This window comes from Choristoneura fumiferana, chromosome 3, assembly GCF_025370935.1.
Source record: "Choristoneura fumiferana chromosome 3, NRCan_CFum_1, whole genome shotgun sequence".
Classification (NCBI taxonomy): domain Eukaryota; kingdom Metazoa; phylum Arthropoda; class Insecta; order Lepidoptera; family Tortricidae; genus Choristoneura; species Choristoneura fumiferana.
The window spans coordinates 9947713-9969045 of NC_133474.1; the positions used below are offsets into that span (position 1 = coordinate 9947713).

Below are 21333 nucleotides of genomic sequence, written 5' to 3' on the forward strand. Positions count from 1 at the left end.
TGGGTTAAATAACGTCCCTTTATTCGCACCGGAAGTGACTATTTTTTTTGTACTCCCGGCAAGTTCCGCCGCGGCAGACTATCAAATTCGGACTCAGCATCAGTTTTATGGGAAACCATTGTGCATTTCATCGCGGTATCAATCAAGTAGGTACGAAATTTTGCAGTCCGCTCTCCGTCTATAAAGTGCCCAGGTGAGGTCGATGACTATTGTCTATAGGTCATCCACTCCTGCTGGCTCGTGCTGAGGCACCGGCCGACTTCAGACTGGTAGAAAATTATTTTCATGGTTTTTTGTAGTCGGTTCAATGTTTTGTTATAAAAAAAAATTTCACGCTTTTGCTCTAAGCTATATTTCCCATGGAAAAGTAAATGCGCAAACCTTGTACTTTCGGCGAAAAAAATAAATTAAAAAAAAAGGAAATTATTTCATTTTGTCGTAAATACACACTAGAAATTTGAAAATGAGTTTAAAATTTATAGTTTGAATTCCTCTAAATATCTATAAAAAAATAAATTTCTAGCGCGTACCTTTTTCTAATAAAAACAACTTTTCGATTTACCGTATGAAAAAAGTATCCATTTTCAAAAATTGATTACTCAGTAACTAAGCGGAATTGAATTTGTAATGCTCAACTCTTTTCAATTATTTATAAAAAAGGGGACGTCCGATTTTGAGGTCTCAGGAAACCACAAAATTCGAAAATCGAAGTTCGTATCGTAACGTCTCTCTCACTCTCGTATTAAATAATATAATCATAAGCGGGACGGCAAGATACGAAGTTCGAATTTTGCACTTCGTAGTATAGGGTCAGACTCCAGCACTGCGGTGTGGAGGGCCAGGGGAAACCATCAAACCACCACACTATGTTTCCAACAAAGTTGACAGGAAGGTTCACTACTGATCCTCAACCTACACCACGATCACTGTCAAGAGTGTAGCGTCTTAGAATAAGTAAACGATTAAGGAATACTTCATCCTGACTTTGTATAACAGTAACTTAGATACAATTTTATCAAAAGCTCTCGGCAATCTTCTGCATCATCATTCTGAATTTAGCTATTTTAGCGCTATTCTTTAATTCTATACTTATTCAACGTCTGTGATTTAACATTTTTATAGCGGTGGTTTATATTATAGTGGTGATCTGTAGATAATGCAAGACAAACGCCGATCAAATTAAGACGTACAGTTACAGTAGGTATACACGCAGAGAGCAATATACTGCGACTCGATTCTTTGTGACACAGTCGCATTGTTCGATACGCAGACGATCAGACATTGACCTCTCGCTGGTCGGTTATGAACTCATGAATTACTTATTAGTACATCAGCGCGCTCTTTACGCATTATTATTACAAGCTTTTGTTTAACTTGCACCGTTTGTACTGTACCGACCCCCCCCCCCCCCCCGTTTTTAACCTACTTTTAACCTTACCTAAGCCACAGTGTAAGAAAATGTACAGTGGACAAAGTTCTTTGTCTCAGCGCGAAATGCGACAATCGGCTAGACACTGGAAACGTATCAGGGTTGTCACAAAAAAGTAATATGCAAGTACGTTCCTCAGACTAATAAGGTATGTATAAATTAATGTGGGTATATTATGTACCTGCATTCATTAGTGCCTAGTAAATCTAGTCAGTTATAATAAAATATTACCTTTGCGATTTAATATACTTAACTTCTTCGCGACTTGTTGAAGTGACTGAATATAATCTAACCAACAAAAAGTTGGAAAACCCCGAATTTGTCACTTCAAAGTTCAATATATCTCAAGATTTTGATAAAACATATCTAAAAACTATCGCTAGAAAACCTGCTTTCAATTAAAAAAAATCGCATACAAATCGGTCCATCCGTTTAAGAGCTACGGTGCCACAGACAAACAGACACACATTAGCGGTCAAACTTATAACACCCCTCTTCTTGCGTCGGGAGTACGCAAGTTAAATCTCCAGTTTATATTTATTTTTTAAAGATGCTGAACCGACAAATATTTGCGGCATTTATTGTTTGATGATTTTAATATTCTGATATTGAATTTAATAATATAGCTGATTCTCATTCTAACATACAAACGAACATACATTCTGACATACAGCCGTATACTTCACATGTACAACGCATTTCTAATTAACTGGCCACTCCTGTGTCGGAACAATTATTAAATTTTATTCACGACAAATTACGACACCCTTCGCAGCCAGTACCATCGCGCACTGAACGTCGGAGTGGATGGGGCGCCCGCGTGGCCACGCAGCTCTCCCCCGCACCGCACCTCATCGTTGCTCTGTCTAGACGGCCGACTTTGGTGACTAAGTTCTTAGACTTTGCCTAAGCCTACACCTAAGCCTATACTGATGCCTATATACTGAATTAATTTTATTATTACCTTATTATGGGTCCTCAGACTACAAATGACCTAAACCTAATTCAAGTTGATTTACCTTGTTGAAGTCATAAATTTGGCAAAGTGATCGCTAAAGGTCTAGAATAAGGAACCTGCGTTGTGTCCGAGAAAGTAACCGTCTAGTACGTTTAGTATAATGGGACGTAGATGTAACTTCAATGGTTCATCATATTGACCAATAAGTAACTTCCGGATCACCTGGTACCGGTCAGCCACTGACTTGCATCTACCTTAGTCTTAGTCAAAATGACTTGCATAGTTAAGTTATAAAAGATAAATATTTGGTAAAGTCTTTTACCATTAAAATAGTTTGTATAAATAGCCAAAACAGGACTATACAATCCAAGGTTCGCTACCAGGAACGACCACAGTCTCCAAAGAAGATTCTACTTTCAGCAAATAAATATTATTCTGTTGTTTGTTGTTGAATTATTTTGTCTCACTTGTCTGAAGCTATTAGCGTTTGTAACATAGGACATTGAATGAAAAGTGAAACGCCGAAACCTTTCATTCGTCGGCCGTCAAAAGTCTGTCATTTATCGTCAGTATCTATGTAAGTATGTCGCCATGGCCATGAGTATGGCTAGGTTCTGTACGTAGCAGGCAAGTTTAAAAGCAGTCCTAGACAAATAGATAAGTAGCTATATAGTTAATGGGAAGAAAAACACAATTGACACACACAAGTAAATGCCAAATTAAGTAAATAAAACAAACACAACCTGCACCTTACCCAAGCGGAAGCAACAATACCAAACCTACTATATCCTATCCCTAATTCTGAACTAATTAACTAAACTACGCGAAGACAGCAAACTGGGAACCCGGGTTCCACATTTATTTTTTATTTTATTCGATTGGATGGCAAACGAGCAAGTGGGTCTCCTTATGGTAAGAGATGACCACCGCCCATAAACATCTGCAACACCACGGGTATTGCAGATGCGTTGCCAACCTAGAGGCCTAAGATGGGATACCTCAAGTGCCAGTAATTTCACCGGCTGACATTTAATTTACTCGCGGAGCCTCTCTCAAAGTGCAGTGAGAGAGCCTATTCTAAGCTAATATAAATAAATAAATAGATAAAGCGGACAAGATCTTGGTGAATTTGGAACACCGGTATGGAATCTCAAACCCTCCAAAACCCTGGGAGAATATTAGGCCTGTCTCTTCCGGTATAATACAAGACCCCGCCCTTACTCCATAAGCATACTCTACACTGAAGAACGTTCCCAGGGAATGCCAGCCTGTCCGTTACCGCTAGGTGACCTGGCTCTCATTCCCTAGGAATCGGCTTTTACTGAGCCGAAATCCGGTTGGGTTCTCCTCTACCCCAAGATTAATACTAACCCAAAACTTCACAATCAAAAACATAAAACTCAAAATCCCACTAAACCCTGTTTCAACTATTAAATAAACGCTTCGAATCTCAAAGCAATGAATATCAAATCACTCGTATTTTGGCGATAAAATACACTTAGCAGGAAATTCACACAATAAATACACTATAATTAACACCAGAAATTATTAAAACCCCCAGCAAAAATTACGAGAATAATTGATACCTCAATAATTCAGGGAGAATCTTTCCGAACTTGTAGCAAAATGAAAAGTGTTTCGGCTCATCTTCGCGCTCCTTTTTATAACTTAAATTGTAGTTATACATCTATGACAAGGATTACATTTTCTACTCTGGCTATCCTGGCCTCTTTAGCTATTTTTTCTACACTGGCCACGGTCGCTTCTTTCGTTACATCGGCTTCAGTTGTTACTTTTTCTTCTCTGGCTATCCTGACTTTTGTAGTTACGTTTTCTAATCTGGCCATGGTCGCTTCTTTCGTTACATTGATTGGCTTCAGAAATTTGATCTGTCTCGTACCATCCCTTTCGCTCCCGTACCAAATAGTGTAAGTGTCAGAGGGACTGCACGACACGAACCCCGAGCCCCGAAGCAGCCCCGCTGGGCGCTTTTAATTTAAGTGTGTACTTAAGATAGGCGCGCACGCAGGCAACACGCATTCTTAGCCCAATGTTTACGTTATCAGCATTAATCTTGATTGTGATTTAGACACAAGCGAAATCTTTTGAAATTTGATATTCCGCTCTTTGTTCATAGTCCCACATATATATATCTAAATCTATGTTTACATAAGATGAAACATTACAGACTGACGTCTGTAAGGTTACAGTACAGTATGCAGGTACCTAAGTGTGTTTGTGAGTTATGATTTCCAAATTTGAAACCGTTTTTCGACCATATGGTGGTACCTATCCCTTTAAGCTAAAATTTGGCATTACTTATTTTTGTAAGTCCAGTGACATAATACAATATTATTGGTACTGAAATTCTGTTGATCTGACCAGGATCGTTGCAGCAGGATGGAACTCTTTAACGGTTAAGATTAATTTATTACATTTTATTAGAATGGTCTCGAAATTTGGTAGGGATATGTAGTTTTGATGACAATGAAATTTAAACCAAAACCTTATGCTCTTATCTATGAGCTCTTCAAAATTTCACGTATTAATTTTATGTTCTTGTCTAACATGTTCTTATCTTGCCTATGGTCATACTCAAGGCAATCGTCAAAAGAATCACACTAAATAAATCTGTAATAATAATGTTTCAATAACGATAAAATCGAACAATGCGGTGACGCAATATGTATTTGCGTGCATCTCTTCATGTGAACAAAATTATCTCTGAGATTATTTTTAGTCACGTGAAGGGGACATAACATAGCTAGCACGTGTATTGTGTAATTAGCCGAAGGTCGACTAAATTGTTGATAATTACGCTCATGAACATAGAAAATTTACCTGTGACGGGTCTCTGAGTAGATCTTCTGTGTGTACAACAATGCCTAAAATATCCGAGCTAATAGCATTCTGTACTGCTGCTGGAATTGACAAGCATCGAGGGTCTCGATATGGCTGGTATTTTTCTGTTTTGCCCTGAGGAAAAAATATCATTTAATATCATTTCCAAAAAGGCAGCATATTATTTTTAAACACAATTTTAAATACTGCTTGAAATAAGTAAGTAAGCAGAGTGAGATAAATAAAGAACATTAACAATGAATAAGGTGATATACTTACAACAGTTAAAAACATAACTGGATACTTGTTCTGCTTATACCGGACCATTGTACAGATGTCTGGATTGAAACAGGAAAATATGATACGACGATCCCCGCCATTTTTGAGAACAACTTCCAAAACCTAAACAAGTAATAGTTAGTTCAAAAAACTATAAGCATCAATTTGATGATCTGAACAGATTTTTAGCAAATTAGGTAATATTGTTTGGATTGATCTTACTTTGTCTACATAAGTATTCATATCGAAAGGATTATTCAACTCGAAAGTGCCATCCTCTAGCTCCATGGTCCATTTGAGCTCCACATTGAACCCAACATGAATATCTATCTCCTTAAAAGCCATTTCTAATGTTGGGAAAGGCTGGTGCTCTTCCAAATCTTCATCATTAAAAAGGGTTTCATGATTCCGTCCCTCAACTAAATGATACACCTGTAAAAAATAGATTACCCCAATTCAACATTACTAATATTCAAATTTCTGTAATGACATTTTGGCAATTAACTTGCTTTTTAATAGCTTACATTGTGTTTAAATAACATTGTATAATCACTGCACATCTCTGGACCGAATAAATGGTTAGGTCTCAGGAATGTGTAGTAATTACGATTGAACATTGGGAAAACTTAAATTAATTGTTTAAATTTAAAAAAAAAATGCTTGTTCACTTGAATTCTAATATTTTCACACTTTTTAACACATCATATTGTACCTTGAGCTTTTGAAGATGTTCCAAAGTCAAGTCCTTCACAGGTAATTCTAGCATTTCTGTGAAGTCAATTTCCTTCTTTCTTTTCATAGATATACATACATAAAAATCATGATATATAACTGGTATCATATCTTTACTTAGCTGAACATCAAATTCAAGCATATCTGCACCACTTGCAGCTGCCTTTTTAAGAGAAGCAATTGTGTTTTCACGAATAGAATTTCCTCTGAAAATTATTGCAATGTTCATAATGCTAAAGACATTAATGATTATTACAAAAGTTGGAGTAATTTAATGGCAGCCCACCAGGTTGACAATTTAAGTTGGAATATAAATTATAATTAAAAGTAAACAGGTGGTATTGTAAGTAAGAAACTGAGCTCAACTGATATTTCAATGAATAAGAATCAATAACACCTAACTATCATGCTAAAAGATGGTAGATAGACAGTATTGGTTCTTAACCGTTGATTTGATAGGCATAACATGTTTCAATCTGATCATACAGAAAGGTTATAGGAAAACTAGTATAGTATACTGCCACTTACTGCCACTGTACTTATCATCATGATGATGATGATATCCATTATTGGCAGTATAAGTTGTAGGGCTGATTCTTTTCTTATTTAGATATGATAGAAGACTTACTCTTTTGTTTTGAAGCTAGCACCAAGTCCACGATGGCCCACTTCCAGGCCTGTCCAAGCTGGGTCCCAGTACTTGGCATAAGACACTTCAAAATTGCAAAGTTTTTCAGGCAACGGATGAATAATTAAGTAGTGAAATGTCACTGTCCCAAGGGGACGATGCTTGATATTGCAAGTGACAGGTAACTCTAATGTACCTTCAGAAGGTTTGAACATATTCGGCAAGACATAAGTATAGCCTACATGGCAGGGAGGATCTTCCATGGATGCTCTAGAGCTGTAGCAGTAAAAATCAATAAGATAAGCCAGGCTACGAGGTTGTGAAGCCATAACATTTATAATCAGAATGTCATTAGGTTTGTATTCCTTCCCAAACTGTTCTTGTACATGCAAGTGACATACAGAGGCATTGTCATCTAGTGTAGATGCCTCCACTGATACTCCAGCAGGCGCCTCCACCTCAGTAGTGTCAGTGCTAACAGAGTCTTCAATCTGACCTTCAGCTCCAAAACACAAACTCACAGGAGTTACTTTTATACTCATTACTCTTCCGGTCAGTCGAGTCTTCAGTTTTAATGGATTTTTAACAAATTTGAATTGCAGCAATGTCTGACTAGTAAGCCATCCTCTGGTGACTCCTACTCTATCATTATATTTGCCAAAAATATCAGTTACTGGATGCAGCATGGTTTCAGGAATCACCCTAGGTTTAATATTGGTCTCCCAATAACGCACAACTATATCATCTTTGTTTTCATCACTGATAGCACATATGGCATATCTATAGTAAATCTCACAAGTATTAGGAATTGTTAAAGTTTTGGACCATAAATCAGTACCTGGGTGGTTTTCAAGTGGAACTGCTTTTGTGTAGTCCCATTCACCAAGTTCGTAGATGCTTCCAACAATCACAACTGTTTCACGCGCGTTAACATCTGGCACCGATACGGTAAACGTCCAATCTTGGTAAGTTAACTCGGGTTCAGGCTCTGGTGCCTTGAAAGACATTTTCTTTGGAACTCTTGATTTCGGCCTGCTACGATCTTCGGCAAAGAACCAGCGCTGCATATTCCTGCTGACGATCGTCAGCAAGTAACGACTGCAACCAGTAACAAAGACCTAATTGAGTCAAAGTATATAGAATTTGATGTTTTACCACGCACGTCAAAATATTGTGCTTACTCTGTTTATTGTGTGTAAAATTAATCAGTCATAATACAAATTTGAAGACTTTGTACCTCTATAATATCATAGTTTAGCAGAAATTGCAAAATTAACACAATTTAGATCTTTTTTTTCTAATTTTAAAGTTTGAATTGAAGCATGAACCTGATTGACGTGTGAAATGAAATGACGATATGCATCCATTTCATTCATGCATCATTTTTGGCCAGTAGCACAGAATATATAATAGTAGTGACTTGGTAGTGACAGTTTAATAAAGTATACTATTAGAGCGTATTCACATTATCCGATTCTATATCGGTATCGGACGCTGATACGATATCGTGGCAACTAAAATGTATGAAATATGATCCGATATCGGATCGGATGATCTGAAAACACTCTAACTAAGGCGTAGAAATCTTAAAAGCTCGGAATAGATGGCCAGCTATGAAACATTAAACCTTTTGGAATGTTTTTAACACGTAGTTCCTTCGAGTCTCTTCATAGATTACCACAGAATAATAAAAAAGATTTATTATTGTTCTGTGCAGATTACCCCCTAATCTGGTAATCCTCAGAGGAAGTAAACACGGTGTAGGTATGTATGTCTATGGTTGGTCTATGGGGTAATCTGGTAATCCTTCCTCTTCTAAGCATGGACGTACTACCCAAACGGGACCGAGTAGTCAGAAAATTCGTAGTTACGAAAATGAACCATATTACAAGAAAATAAAGTATTTTTTTCCATAGCGCTTAACATGGAGGAAAATACACGATGAGGGGGATAGTTACAACCGATGCCATTTGTCTCGTTCTATCGTCTTGCCAGCCAATAAAATACCATTATTTAAAATCAAACGAATACTGTTGACCATGATTTGTGTATTGGGTGTCCTTACTGTAGTACTATTATTACATAAAGTAGCTGACACAATATTAGTTGCCGCGTAATCAATTTAGAAGATATTATAATATAAAAAACCCTAGGGGTGGGCAAATCTCAACTCAATTCTTTTACATTGACTGACCTCAATGGCCTCAATAAACACTTTAGCACTTCACCAGTTCAATTGAATCCTGTATCTAAGCAACACACCCTATCTTTTCTTGGCAGTATCACCCAGTATTCAACACCCTGACGTCCCCTCTTTTGATCTTAGTAGCATAGCCCCACGAGATGTTCTTAGTATTCTTAAATTGATTCGGACGAAGGCTGTTGGTGAAGACGACTTGAGCTTGGACATGCCCATGCTCAGGGCCGAAATTAAACTATCCCATATTATTATTTTTTCTTTTTCCTCGGGCTGTTTCCCTTCGTTGTGGAAACGGTTACTCCTCGCTACGTCGCTATGGTGTTATTGGCTATCTGAATCTGGGTGAGGGGCTGCTTTGACATGCTTGACCGCCTTCAGAATGTATGTATTCGATACATTTTTGGACTCCGCAAGTACGACCACGTGTCTAATTTCAGGGTAGATACAGCTGAAGTGGTGGCTTGCTTATAAGAGATCGCAGGAACGTCCACGTTCTGTCATTACTTTTCAACACTCTTTTTAACCCTTCTGCACCTATATACCTTTCCGAGCGTTTCAGCTACTTGGCTGCTGGCAGTCAGTATCGGTAACGATCGAGTACCTACCAATCTGCTTTTAGCCTGTCCTTCTACCTCTTCCAAAACATACCTACTCTAAATCTTTTACAGTGCAAGCTGCCAGGCTGTGTAATCGGTTACCGACCTCCATCAGGCAATCTCCCACCGTGGGATCTTTCAGGGAGGGCTTGAGATGAGAAGGATGTGGCTTACACCTTTTCCTTAAACATTTGAGCACATTTCCTTTGTTTTATTTTCGCATGTATAATATGTATTATGTTATATATATATATACATAAAGTAGTTTATTGATGTATTTATATTGTAATTTATGTATTATTGTTTAAAAGACTGTATAGTAGCCTCCACTATTTTTGACTCTTGAACTTTCTTTTGTCGGACCCTAACGGTTACTCCTCTCATCTACTCAAAGGCTGACTGGTAGAGATCCCTTAAAGGGATAAGTCCGCCTTTGTACAAGTATCTCAAAGTTTGTCAATTTAAAAAGAGTTTTACATACATACATATAATTATCGGTAGCCGAGTTATATTAATTACTGTTCGTAAGTTGGCGTAGGATTTTTCATAATTTTCGTCGTGCTTTTGAACTGCAAGTGGCGTTTAGGTAGTACTGTCCATGCTTGTAAGTAACTGCAGCAGGGCTACGATACGAAACTCGAAGTTCGTAGTTCGTGTCGTGCGGTCTCTCTGACACTTATACTATTTAATACGAGAGCGAGAGGGACCGCAGGACACAAACTTAAGAGTTTCGTAGTAGCCCTGCTGTTTTGTCATCTCTGAGGGGCTACTACGAAACTCGACATAAGCGTCAGCGGGACGGCAACATACAAAGTTCGAGTTTTGCACTTCGTAGAGGGCCTGTATTCAAAATCAGCTCAATATAATGCTACATTTACACGCTTGTCAAGCTTCGGCAAGCTCTCACCCATAAACATACGCTAGTAATATTAGGTTTATACTCTCACCAGCCAGCGCAAGCGTGTGTAAACGGCCCGTTTGGATAGGCTTGCGTGAACTTGCCAGCCTGCGCTTGCCACCGATCCGGGCCGGTGTCGGTCGGTTTTTCAACACAGATCAAAGAAACTTGCGGCAAGCGTTTGCGACGTGTTTACACGTTGGCTCGTGGAGATCACGCCGTACGGACGTACATATTAAACAAATTTTAGTGACCATTATGAGTGCTAAGACTAACAAAGAAATTTTATCCTTTTTCTTTAAATAACAATATGTCAAGCTCACACAAGAGCCGAAGCAAACCTCGAGATCCACGTCTGCCATGCTTGCCTGTCCGGAATACACTGACGCGCTTGCAAGCGTGTAAATGGCATTCAAGCGTTTGTATAGGCTTGGAGTTGGTAGACGCTTGGCAAGCCTCTGCAAGCGTGTAAATGTAACAGAGATTTAATAAAACCATTGTTTTAATTAAACTTTGCTATTTTATTTATAAACATTAGTTTACTTTATGTACAAATTTACAATACACCTATTTTAGCAGTCTTCGCCGATTATTTAAACTTAGAAAACTTAAATTTATCTCCTTGGAAACGGGTTCTACTCGTTATTCTCACTAGTATAAATTATAATCCTTTCAACAATACTCAATATGGGCAATTTACACCAGGATGTAAAAACGAACAGTTGTCACCTTGTCTGCACAATCCTTTTCTTTGAAAATATATACAAACAGCTTTTCTGCCGCCTCGCGCATTGCCATTGCCACCTCTACCTCTTTGTGGCCCGTCCCAGCTGCCAGAGCCTTTCCCACGCCAATGGCCACCCGAACCGCGGCCACGCATAGGACCACGGAAGTTCCCAGGGCCAGGGAACCCTTCAGGCCCGTTTCCAGGTGGACCAGACATGTTAAAGTCAGGAGGAAACATATTTGGCTGCATACTAAATCCATCTGGACCCATGCCAGGTGGAAACATAGCATTAGGGCCTCCTACGAACATCTCCGGCCCCATCATCATATTATCAGGGGGAACCATCATGCCCGGTGGCATATTTACCGGCGGAATCGCTCCAGGCGTAAGACCTGCCGGGGGAATTCCACCAGGAATACCATTTGCCATTATGTGAGGAGGCACCCCGTTTTGCCAATCAGCTGGCACCATTCCAGGAGGACCTTGGAATCCAGGCACATTTGGAAATTGTGCAGGCGGAAAGCCGTTTGGAAATTGTGGCATATTTGTGGGAAACATGGCTGGCATATTAATATTATTACTTGATGCTGGAGGGGTGTTGCCTTTAGGCTCAGGCCACGGCATATTTCTAAAATCACTAGTATTATCTTGATTGCCTGTAACATCTTCTAAAGGTATAATGGTTGGTTCAGAATACGTATGAGTTTCGGTATCTGGTTCTAATGCAGAATCAGGTATCATTGACTTATGGAAATAAAGGGGTTGTAATGTCCCTTTTTGTCGGATAGCCTGAATGTCTTTTTCTTTACTATTTTTTCCGTATTCTACTTGCACTTGCCCTTCTGTATCAATAGGTATTAAAGGTTTCCAACTAGTTCTTTCCTCCATCAAATCGTCTCCACTAAGATTTCTACCCTTTTGGAAAGCTTCTCTTTCGTGAATCCTTTCCAAATGTTTCATATCTGTGAATGTCTTAGTCACATTAACTCTTTCAGTTTCGTCAAGGTCGAAATATTGAATCTCTTCCAGTTCAGAATCAGGCTTCCATTTGATGCTTTTCTTAGGACCCTTTCTCTTATGATAACATAACACACCTTTTAAACCATTGATCGTTAAAGTGTGCGGCGGCGGTTCTGACATGTCGATGGATTCATCAAGTTCTTTATCAGATGAATTTTCTTTATTCTCATTACTATCGGAAAGCCTGTCATTTGTTTTTTCCTTTTCTTCTTCTGTATCCAGAGTGTCCTGATAAAACTTTGGTGGGACAGATTTGCTTTCACTGGTTGGACTTGATATTGAGTTTGGTGTATGAGGTGGAGATCCATCATTTGTAGTGTTTCCGTCTTTTGAACCGCTAGTGCGTCGTTTCCTCTTTTTGGGTTCCTTTTTATTGGTAGCTGATGCATTTAGCGCATCATGAACATGTCACTCTCCAGTAACAACATAGCTGTAACAAAAGAAAACATTTATTTAGTGTTTTTTTTTCTAAGTAATTAATAAATAAGATAGCTACCTATTGATTAAATAAACATAAACATACATAACTATAAATCGATAATATATAACTTTAGCTCCAGTCGAATAATCATGATAACTTGTAGTGATACAATGTGCCCATCTACTTTTGAAATCTTTGAAACGAGTACCTAAAGGAAAAATTAATGACTTAAATATAAATTAAGAATCAGTCGAGACAGTAGTACCTAGTGTAGCGCCAGTGTTCGCCATCAAATATTTCGGAGCGGCCAAGGTGATCAAAAGTGTCAAAATTATGAACTCTTAATACCTTAATAATAGAGTGCATGTTCTGATATTTTTGACAACCTTGACCGCTCCGAAATATCTGATGGCGACTGTACCAACGGTACACCTAGTGGCGTAATTTATCTGTTTCGCCGTTGACACTGAAAGTTATTAATTAGGTCAAGTTTAAATGATCTACTTCTAGTTTAAATTAGGCTAGTACCTGGGCGTACTAGCTTGGCTTGATGTTTGTAAAACCGAAAAATCGTAATGATTTTTTATCACTAAGACGTGTCAAATTCCAAACATATTAAAAACGCGACCTGAATCGAAACAGAGTAAGTATCTAACTTGAAAAACGATAGGCCTGACAACGACCATAATTGTGTAAGTACATTTGTCACGTTTATCTACTTATTGCTTGTTCAATTCCAGACGAAAGCTCCGAACCAATTCCTATAATGTATTATTTTCATTGACAAAAAGACTAAAGAAGATCAGGGTCTTGAAAGTGAAGAAAAAATGTGATGAATTTTAAATACGAGTGTACCTTAAACACCACACGACAAAATTACTACCCTTTAATTTTCACAATTACTCGAAAATGTAATCCGAATGGAAGTTTTGATATTCATATTCATTTATTCAATCAAACAACCCACCAACACACAGATTTACAGTATGTTATTTGAAAAAAATCTGCTTCCATACTTGTACAGTCAAGGGCAAAGATATCGACACGGCCAAAGTTGCAAAAATATGTAGGTCTACACGGCCTAATGTTAAGTGCATAAAGTCGTGTATACATTTTTGCAACTTTGGCCGTGTCGATATCTTATATCTATTCTGTGCTCTATTTCCATAAGATTAGTTTTTCGAAAAAAGTTTATCTAATGGAAATAGTCAAGTTACCGAGCACCATGTTACTACAATATTTACAATACCTAAGTACAATACAAATTTTCTTTATTGCACACCACAAATCAGTACAAAAAAAAACACTACATCGTAAGTATCGCACAGATTGAATTGAATAGGTACTAGATATACTTAGGCGCGTATAACCTTATAGGTACCTACCTAAATGAACTTCATTAACGAAAAATAAAATACAATAATGGTAACTGTTGCAAACACGCGTTAATTCAAATTTCGGGAATCGAACCCGCATCTTTAGTCAATAAGCATATGCATGTGTTAGTCAGGGTAGAATCAAATAAATAGGCAAAACAAACTACGTTGCTGTTATCGTTACATTGTCTTACGAGATACCCAAGTATTTATAGCACATTTTTATTTGCTAATCTGCTATATATATTCGTGACCAATGGTGTAGGTACACCATTAACCCAATAACCGTCCCAGCCAATTTGCAGTTTAGGCACGAGGTACGGTCAGCAGCAAAAGTATTATTTTGACGAAAAACTAATGGACGTTTATTATTGCCTTTTACGAAGAACAACACGCGCATATACCTCTCCCATATTTAGAGGTAGGTACTTTACTTATCCCGCTAAATGGGTAGGATTTCGTCACTACTTTAAAAAAAACTCGGACCTCAAAATAAATAATTTTCTGAGTGAACTTTATGAACATTACGTCAAGGTTCAATTTTGTTGACATATTGATTTCAGATAAGTACGTGATTTTTTCAAAGTAGTGACGATTTATTACTTTGAAATAGGTAAATTATCAGGTAACTATTATATAGAATTGGCACGGAAATGGCGGTTCCTCTATGTAATGTGTAGTTTTGTGAAATTTTAGAATCGTTTAGCAATTACTGCTACCTGTACCATAATAAAGGAAAAATAAATATCATTCTATACGGAGTGAATAATTATTTACATTTTCACTTTGCAATATATTTATATATGGCACCTACACTTATGTAGATTCCAAAACCAGATATATTTCTAATATAAATAGTTTTTTTATATTTAAAATAAACATGCAGGAAACTATTTGCGGGAGTTAGGCGAGTTTGCTGACTTGCGTAAGTATTTTTTATTACAGCCGCACAGTATTGTGTGTCTGCTGTCGGTACTTTCTTTCTGCATAACGACGTAGGTACTGTAATGCCGTTCTGTGCGACAGTGTTGGTTGTAGTCGTCCAAGAAAAATTATACACCGCTGTTCCCACATATCTAGTGTAAATTTTAGGGCACATTGAACCACAGGCATCTAAGTAATTGATGATTGACCATGATATTTTATGACCTATAAATGACTGAAAATTGAGTACCTTGTTGGGTTGGGTAGCCTTGTTGTTTGCTCCTTTTGATGAAAATAAACTATATACCTAACCACTTCGGTACAAGAATAAATAAGTACCTATAGGTCTACAAGCGTTTCAATCGCTGTTTCCTGTCGCATATATTGAAGAAATGAGAGACCGTAAGCAAGAAAATTGATTGAATTGTAATTGTACGGCATGCACACCATTATACATACTATACTATAATATTATAAATGCGAAAGTGTGTTTGTATGTTTGTGTGTTTGTCCGTCTTCCCGCCCTAACGGAGCGACTTATCGACGTGATTTTTGGCATAGAGATAGTTTACGGGCCCGAGTGACAGGCTACTTTTTATCCCGGAAAAATGCAGTTTCCGTGGGAACAGCGCGCGATAACCGAATTCCACGCGGACGAAGCCGCGGGCAAAAGCTAGTATTTATATAAACACTCATCACAATCCGTTCAGCCACGTTTGAGAAATGGGTAGTTCTACGATCGTTAGGTAATCAGTCGCTATCAGTGCCACTACCATGAGTTTACAGTGACCGTACTCGATATCGACGGCGTAATTTATTTGTATGGAGAATTGTACAGTACCTTTAGTGCAAGTTTTTGGTTACAAAATAAGTTTCGATCGCGTTCGCGTTAAACTCTCAATTTGTATGGAAACACGAACATCGCAAACGTTCCGCTGGAGGCGCGGTGCGTGTTTGCATACAAATTGAGATTTTAACGCGAACGCGATCGAGACTTACCTATTTTGTATCCGAAAACTTACACTAAGGGCACAGCGCCTCTACAATTAATTTACGCCGTCGCTATCGAGTACGGTCACTGTAAACTCATGGTAGTGGTACAGTATGGATATAGGTAAGTACGTACCTATTGATGAAATGAGCTACAAATCAAATTTTAAATTTTAAATCGTATTCCAAGGCACATTACGCAATCTTATCTAATTAGATCTCAGAAAATTATAAAATCATAAAATAAGGATTGGTTCATTTCTTCAAATTATGCAACAGGAACAGGAAACAAAGCGGGTAAAATATAAAAAATCCAACCGAGTCGATAACATCCTTTTTTGAAGTCGGTGAACAAGTAGAACTATGGAAACAGCACCCACAAATAAAACGAATTTTCAGTTAACTCATTTTAGGTCCGCAGTCTGTGTTGCATTGTGGGTAAAAAATAAAATCTAAAAGTTCTACTTGCAAGAAATATCTACGCGTAGAACATGAGATTTTTTTACAAATCTAATTAAAACACAATACCTACGCGAGCAATTAGTTACGAATATAAGATACTTAATTATTAGTTACGTACTTAAGGTAGGACTAGGACGTGACCATCGAATAGCCTAGTGCCACTGACCCTAACTATGAAGCTTACCTAACTTGTATTATGAGTAGGTCGTACCCAGTCATCGATGTTATATAATGTATTTTAATTTAAATGCAAGGCAAATAATTGATTAAGATTTTTCTTTACCTACGTAATAGATATATATACCGTGATTTCTCGATTTCCGTTAACTTCGACAGGCAGCTCAGGTAAACTACGTGCTTTTTTTCACGCATTATTTAAGTTCACAGTCATTGTAAAATTGTTAAACTGATTTGAGTGACATTGACGTATTAAGTCCAATTAATAGAATTACATTAAGTCCTAAAAAAGGTAGGGGCTATTTAGCAACCACATGCACTGAATTGGAAATTCAACTTTATTGTTTTGTATAAGTTACAATATCCATTGTAATGAAGTATTGAAAATACTACTATCTTTAAAAATATCCTTTGTCAGGTATGTATTCGATAGCTGATTTTGATTCTGTGGTAGTATACTCCAATAAATGGGGCCTTATTAAGGGTTAAGAATACTTCAGTTACGAATTTAGAAAAAGTCCCAAAATGATTTTCAAGCCTATGATTTAGCTTGTAGAGACACTTGACTCGTTTAAGAAATATAGCACTGTAAAGCTTAAAATTTTCCGAACAGATTCATAAATCGAAAAATGACCTTAGCACATCTTTCATGTTTTTGAAAGATCTATTCGGGATACCCAATTTATTTCATTTCAAGATTTTATTTTAAGCCTTTGTCCAGGTGGTTATTAAAATTATACATCGTGAGGAAACCTGCACACACTTGCGAAGCAATTCAATGGTGTGTGTGAAGTTCCCAATCCGCAATGGGCCCGCGTGGGAAGTACGGCCCAAGCCCTCTCATTCTGAGAGGAGGCATGTGCCCAGCAGTGGGCCGTATATAGGCTGGGATGATGATGATGAAACAGAACAACGTCAACTTTGGTGTCTTATCGAAATTCCCCCACTAAACTATCTAAACATTTACATTTCTGTATTGAAATTTATTCTCATAGGTACATTAGTTTAGGTCGTATTACAATGATAGATACTTAAGTAAAATGTTTAAAATCCTTGAATGTGCCAAATCTGGCAGCTGGAGTTTGTTTACTAGCTAATTACCTAAACCTTTCAAGTATAGTAAACTCCCAAATAAAGAAAAAAAAATACTGATACGCCTTTTGGCTCGGGAATGGATTACCAACATTCAAATGCTACACGACACGGATGAGCGCGGGTTTTCTCGTGATTTTTTCCTTTTCCAATGAGATACCTAATGATAAATTAAAACTTCGTAAGCTAAACAGTAAACACTTGAAAGCCAATTTAATCCTTGTTTATTTTGTACAGAAAAAAATATTCGGCAAAATAATTGCATTTCAGGAGAGACTTTTGAAAAGAGAGATCCTAATCTACTAATAGGTATCTGTTAAAATCGGATTTGCTAATTTTCAAATAAGTATACACACTACTCAAATATACCATCCACCTGCATTAAATTTAATAATAAGCACAGGTGCAGCATTGAGAGCGCGTACAAAGCACAGTACCTACCTATGCAAGGGATTTTTAATCAATTTAATAACCGGTTAGAATATACTTAACAGTTAAAACGCAAGCTCATGTTCATGAATCACAAAAGAGAAAGTATAAAAACTATGGCTAAGTACTTTGCCGTTCGTTGAAATTTTATTCCGTGGTTTAGTTTAGTTACCCACTATGAAGTTTTTTTATTAGACCAATGATTGATTGTGCAGATATAAGAATAAATGTGAGCCAATTAAATAAACTAAACATTTCTTGTATCTTTTCGCCAGAGCATCATTATTCTTATGTATATTAGCATAGCATCATAAAGATCATTTTACTAATAATTGCCAAATAATAAAATCGCACTGTTGTCATGTCATGCAATTGGGAACAGGCAGAGGAGTCAGACGCAGCCCATATTAAAAAAAGTAGCACTTACCGTCGTGCTCTTAGATTGTGAAACTAGTGAAAACTAGTGGTGGCGAGAATGCGAACAAAATTATTTTGTCGTAATTATGATCAGTTATAAGTTTTATATAGTAAATAAGGTCTTTAACTACTGTTGTTTTGTTCACCTTTGCTTAGGTAGTTTTTTTTTTATATTGCAAACTTATAGCACAAAACATTTTTAGATAAGTAATTAAAAACGAATCTAGTCACTTGCACTTTAATTAATTCATAGCGACATTAAGTTAATTAACTTACTAATTAAGCATTTTCACTTTTTTCGTTCCACACAAAACAACAGTAGGTACCTAGACGACGTACTTTCTAAAAGTTCTTTGAACTCTGCATACCTACCACTAGTGTATAAGGCCTAATGATATAAAGAAATATTTACCTACTTACTGATGACGTAAAATTCTTCTATTTTATACCATTCATCGTATTTCGATCCGCTACCCTTTCACACCAAAAGCCAATAAGGGCGACTGATAAAATAGAAGTACTTACTTTACGCCCATCAAGGCATTTGTTCCCATGGCTTATTTTCATACAAATATTTAATTGTGATATATTCTCTGATGTTATGCATCAATGGTTTTTTGACTAAACACATAAGAAACTTTCGTTTTAATATATATAGGCATGTAAAGTACAGATACATAATAGCAAAACTAAGTACTTTTAAAAAAAACTTTTCAGTAGCAGCTAGTTAATAAAATTAGGACCTTACTGTATGACTGATAAGTATATTGTAGACATCTGCATGTTCCCATTAGCAAATGAAGGAGATTCGAAGCACCTTGAACCAGTGCCATGACCATGAATGTTGGAGAGCAAATGAACGAGAAGTTCCCTTGATAAGCTTTCTTGCCAAACTTAATGTAGAACAAACTATCGAGAGCGGTAGGGTATCAATAAAAGTAGTGTTCACTTGTTTAAGTAATCCTTAACCGGGCCTAATTTATACGTCATATGCTCCCTGGAAACCCACTGTCTGTTTTGTGATTGACATAATGCTGATGTACGCAATATGTACGAATTAGTACCTACCTACTTAAAAAAAAATGTACCTCTATAAATGAATTTGGGGTTGCTGTAGAGCATCTCTCCAGCAACACCAAAATTAAATTTAAGAAATTCCACATGGATACTTACTTTTTCAGTAAACAAGTGGCCAAAAAAATTGTACTACAGTAATTACTGTTAAATAAGTTGGTTATGGCTAGTTTAAATTACTTAATTGTTGCCAAGACGCGAGCAACTCCATTGCCACAAACTGCTGGTAGTTAGGTACTTGAAAAAAAAACCGGCCAAGAGCGTGTCTGACACGCCCAAAATAGGGTTCCGTAGCCATTACATATTTTATACGGAATCTTCCAAGTTTAGGTATATTTTACACCTTAGGCTGCTATTTAAGAGTGAAACTACTAATAATTCTCAAGCAAAGTTAGCCGTTATAGTTTTCCTTGAAAGTTTGTTAAACTTACTACCAGCCTGATTTTTTTCAAATTTTCCCACCCACCTGTTTAGATTGGGGGGGGGGGGGGGGAGGGGGGGAGAATTTGAATTATTTGCAAACAAACCTGAATTCGAAAGGAAAAAATTGTCTAGCAAACCCCTAATGGTTTTAAAAGACCTATCCAACGATCAACGACCCCACTTTACCCTAAACAATTTTTTTATTAAATTTTTTATTGTACCATTACGTCGGCATAGTTTACATATATATACGTGCAAAATTACAGCTTTCTAGCATTGATAGTCCCTGAGCAAAGCCGCGGACGGACGGACAGACATGGCGAAACTAGGGTTCCGTTTTTGCCATTTTGGCTCCGGAACCCTAAAAAACGGCCAAGAGCGTGTCGGACACGCCCAAGATAGGGTTTCGTAGCCATTAGGATAAAATGAAGTAATACTTTTCTATGAATTTTGTTCGGAATCTTCTAAGTTTAGGTATCTTTTATACCTTAGGCTGCCATTTACTCTCTAAACTACTAATAATTCTCCAGCGAACTTCCTTTCCTTCCAAGTTTGATATACTATCACAATGTTTTTTCTTCAAACGGTTTAGCATTTAAAGGGGGGACGCTCGATTCTAATGAAAATTTGCTCTTTAAAGTTGATATATTCGGCGAACAAATGATTGAATGAGAAATAGTCTTCATAACCCCCCCCCCCCCCCCCAAAGATTACCAACGATATCCTACACATATAGGGTTAGAAAACAAAAAAAAATCGCCCCCACTTAACGTCTATGGGGGTACCCTACAAATTTTTGTTACCATTTTGTATAACAGAAGCTTGTCGTAATGACATTTTAACGTCATTCGATGAACATGTTATACACTTATTTACTATGACAAGGTTCCATAAAGGCTCAGAAATCAAATTAGTTGACTGTCTGTAACTATGTAAGGTGGTTAGGCAAATGGGATGCATTATTTATAATAATTTCAACTCTTATTTTTTTAAGTATGATTTCGGGCACAAGAATCCACGTTAAGACCTAGATGTGTTATAACCCCATTATATTGCACAAAGTTTCGTATTAATAATCCGGCACGTTGTTTTAAGTACCAGAAGTCGGCTGTGATGGAATTCCTCGCGTCCTGGCAACAATTAAGTAATTTTAAACTAGCCATAACCTACTTATTTAACAGTAAACCGCAGTAAAATTTTTTTTTGCCCTCTGTCTACTGTAAAAGTAAGTAGTCCTGTG

At 37.2% G+C, this 21333-nt stretch overlaps 1 protein-coding gene and 1 pseudogene across 6 annotated transcripts in view; both read right to left on the reverse strand.

Annotated features, from left to right (window-relative positions):
- LOC141426538 (glycerophosphocholine phosphodiesterase GPCPD1) overlaps nucleotides 1-8211 on the reverse strand; it is a 30975-nt gene extending 22764 nt beyond the window's left edge. For 5 of the 6 annotated variants that reach the window (XR_012451247.1, XR_012451246.1, XM_074085531.1 and 2 more), the window contains exons 1-6: nucleotides 8049-8211; nucleotides 6868-7965; nucleotides 6220-6445; nucleotides 5730-5939; nucleotides 5508-5630; nucleotides 5229-5363 (exon numbers count right to left, since the gene is read on the reverse strand). Coding sequence is in view for 4 of the 6 variants with exons in the window: in XM_074085531.1 (XP_073941632.1) it covers nucleotides 5229-5363; nucleotides 5508-5630; nucleotides 5730-5939; nucleotides 6220-6445; nucleotides 6868-7934 (1761 nt within the window). In the remaining 2 variants the exon portion in view is untranslated. The remainder of the gene's footprint in view (nucleotides 1-5228; nucleotides 5364-5507; nucleotides 5631-5729; nucleotides 5940-6219; nucleotides 6446-6867; nucleotides 7966-8048) is intronic. The other variant, XM_074085529.1, reaches the window with a different exon arrangement.
- Nucleotides 8212-11058: 2847 nt separating this feature from the next.
- LOC141426539 (uncharacterized) lies at nucleotides 11059-19466 on the reverse strand (annotated as a pseudogene).
- Nucleotides 19467-21333: the final 1867 nt, after the last annotated feature.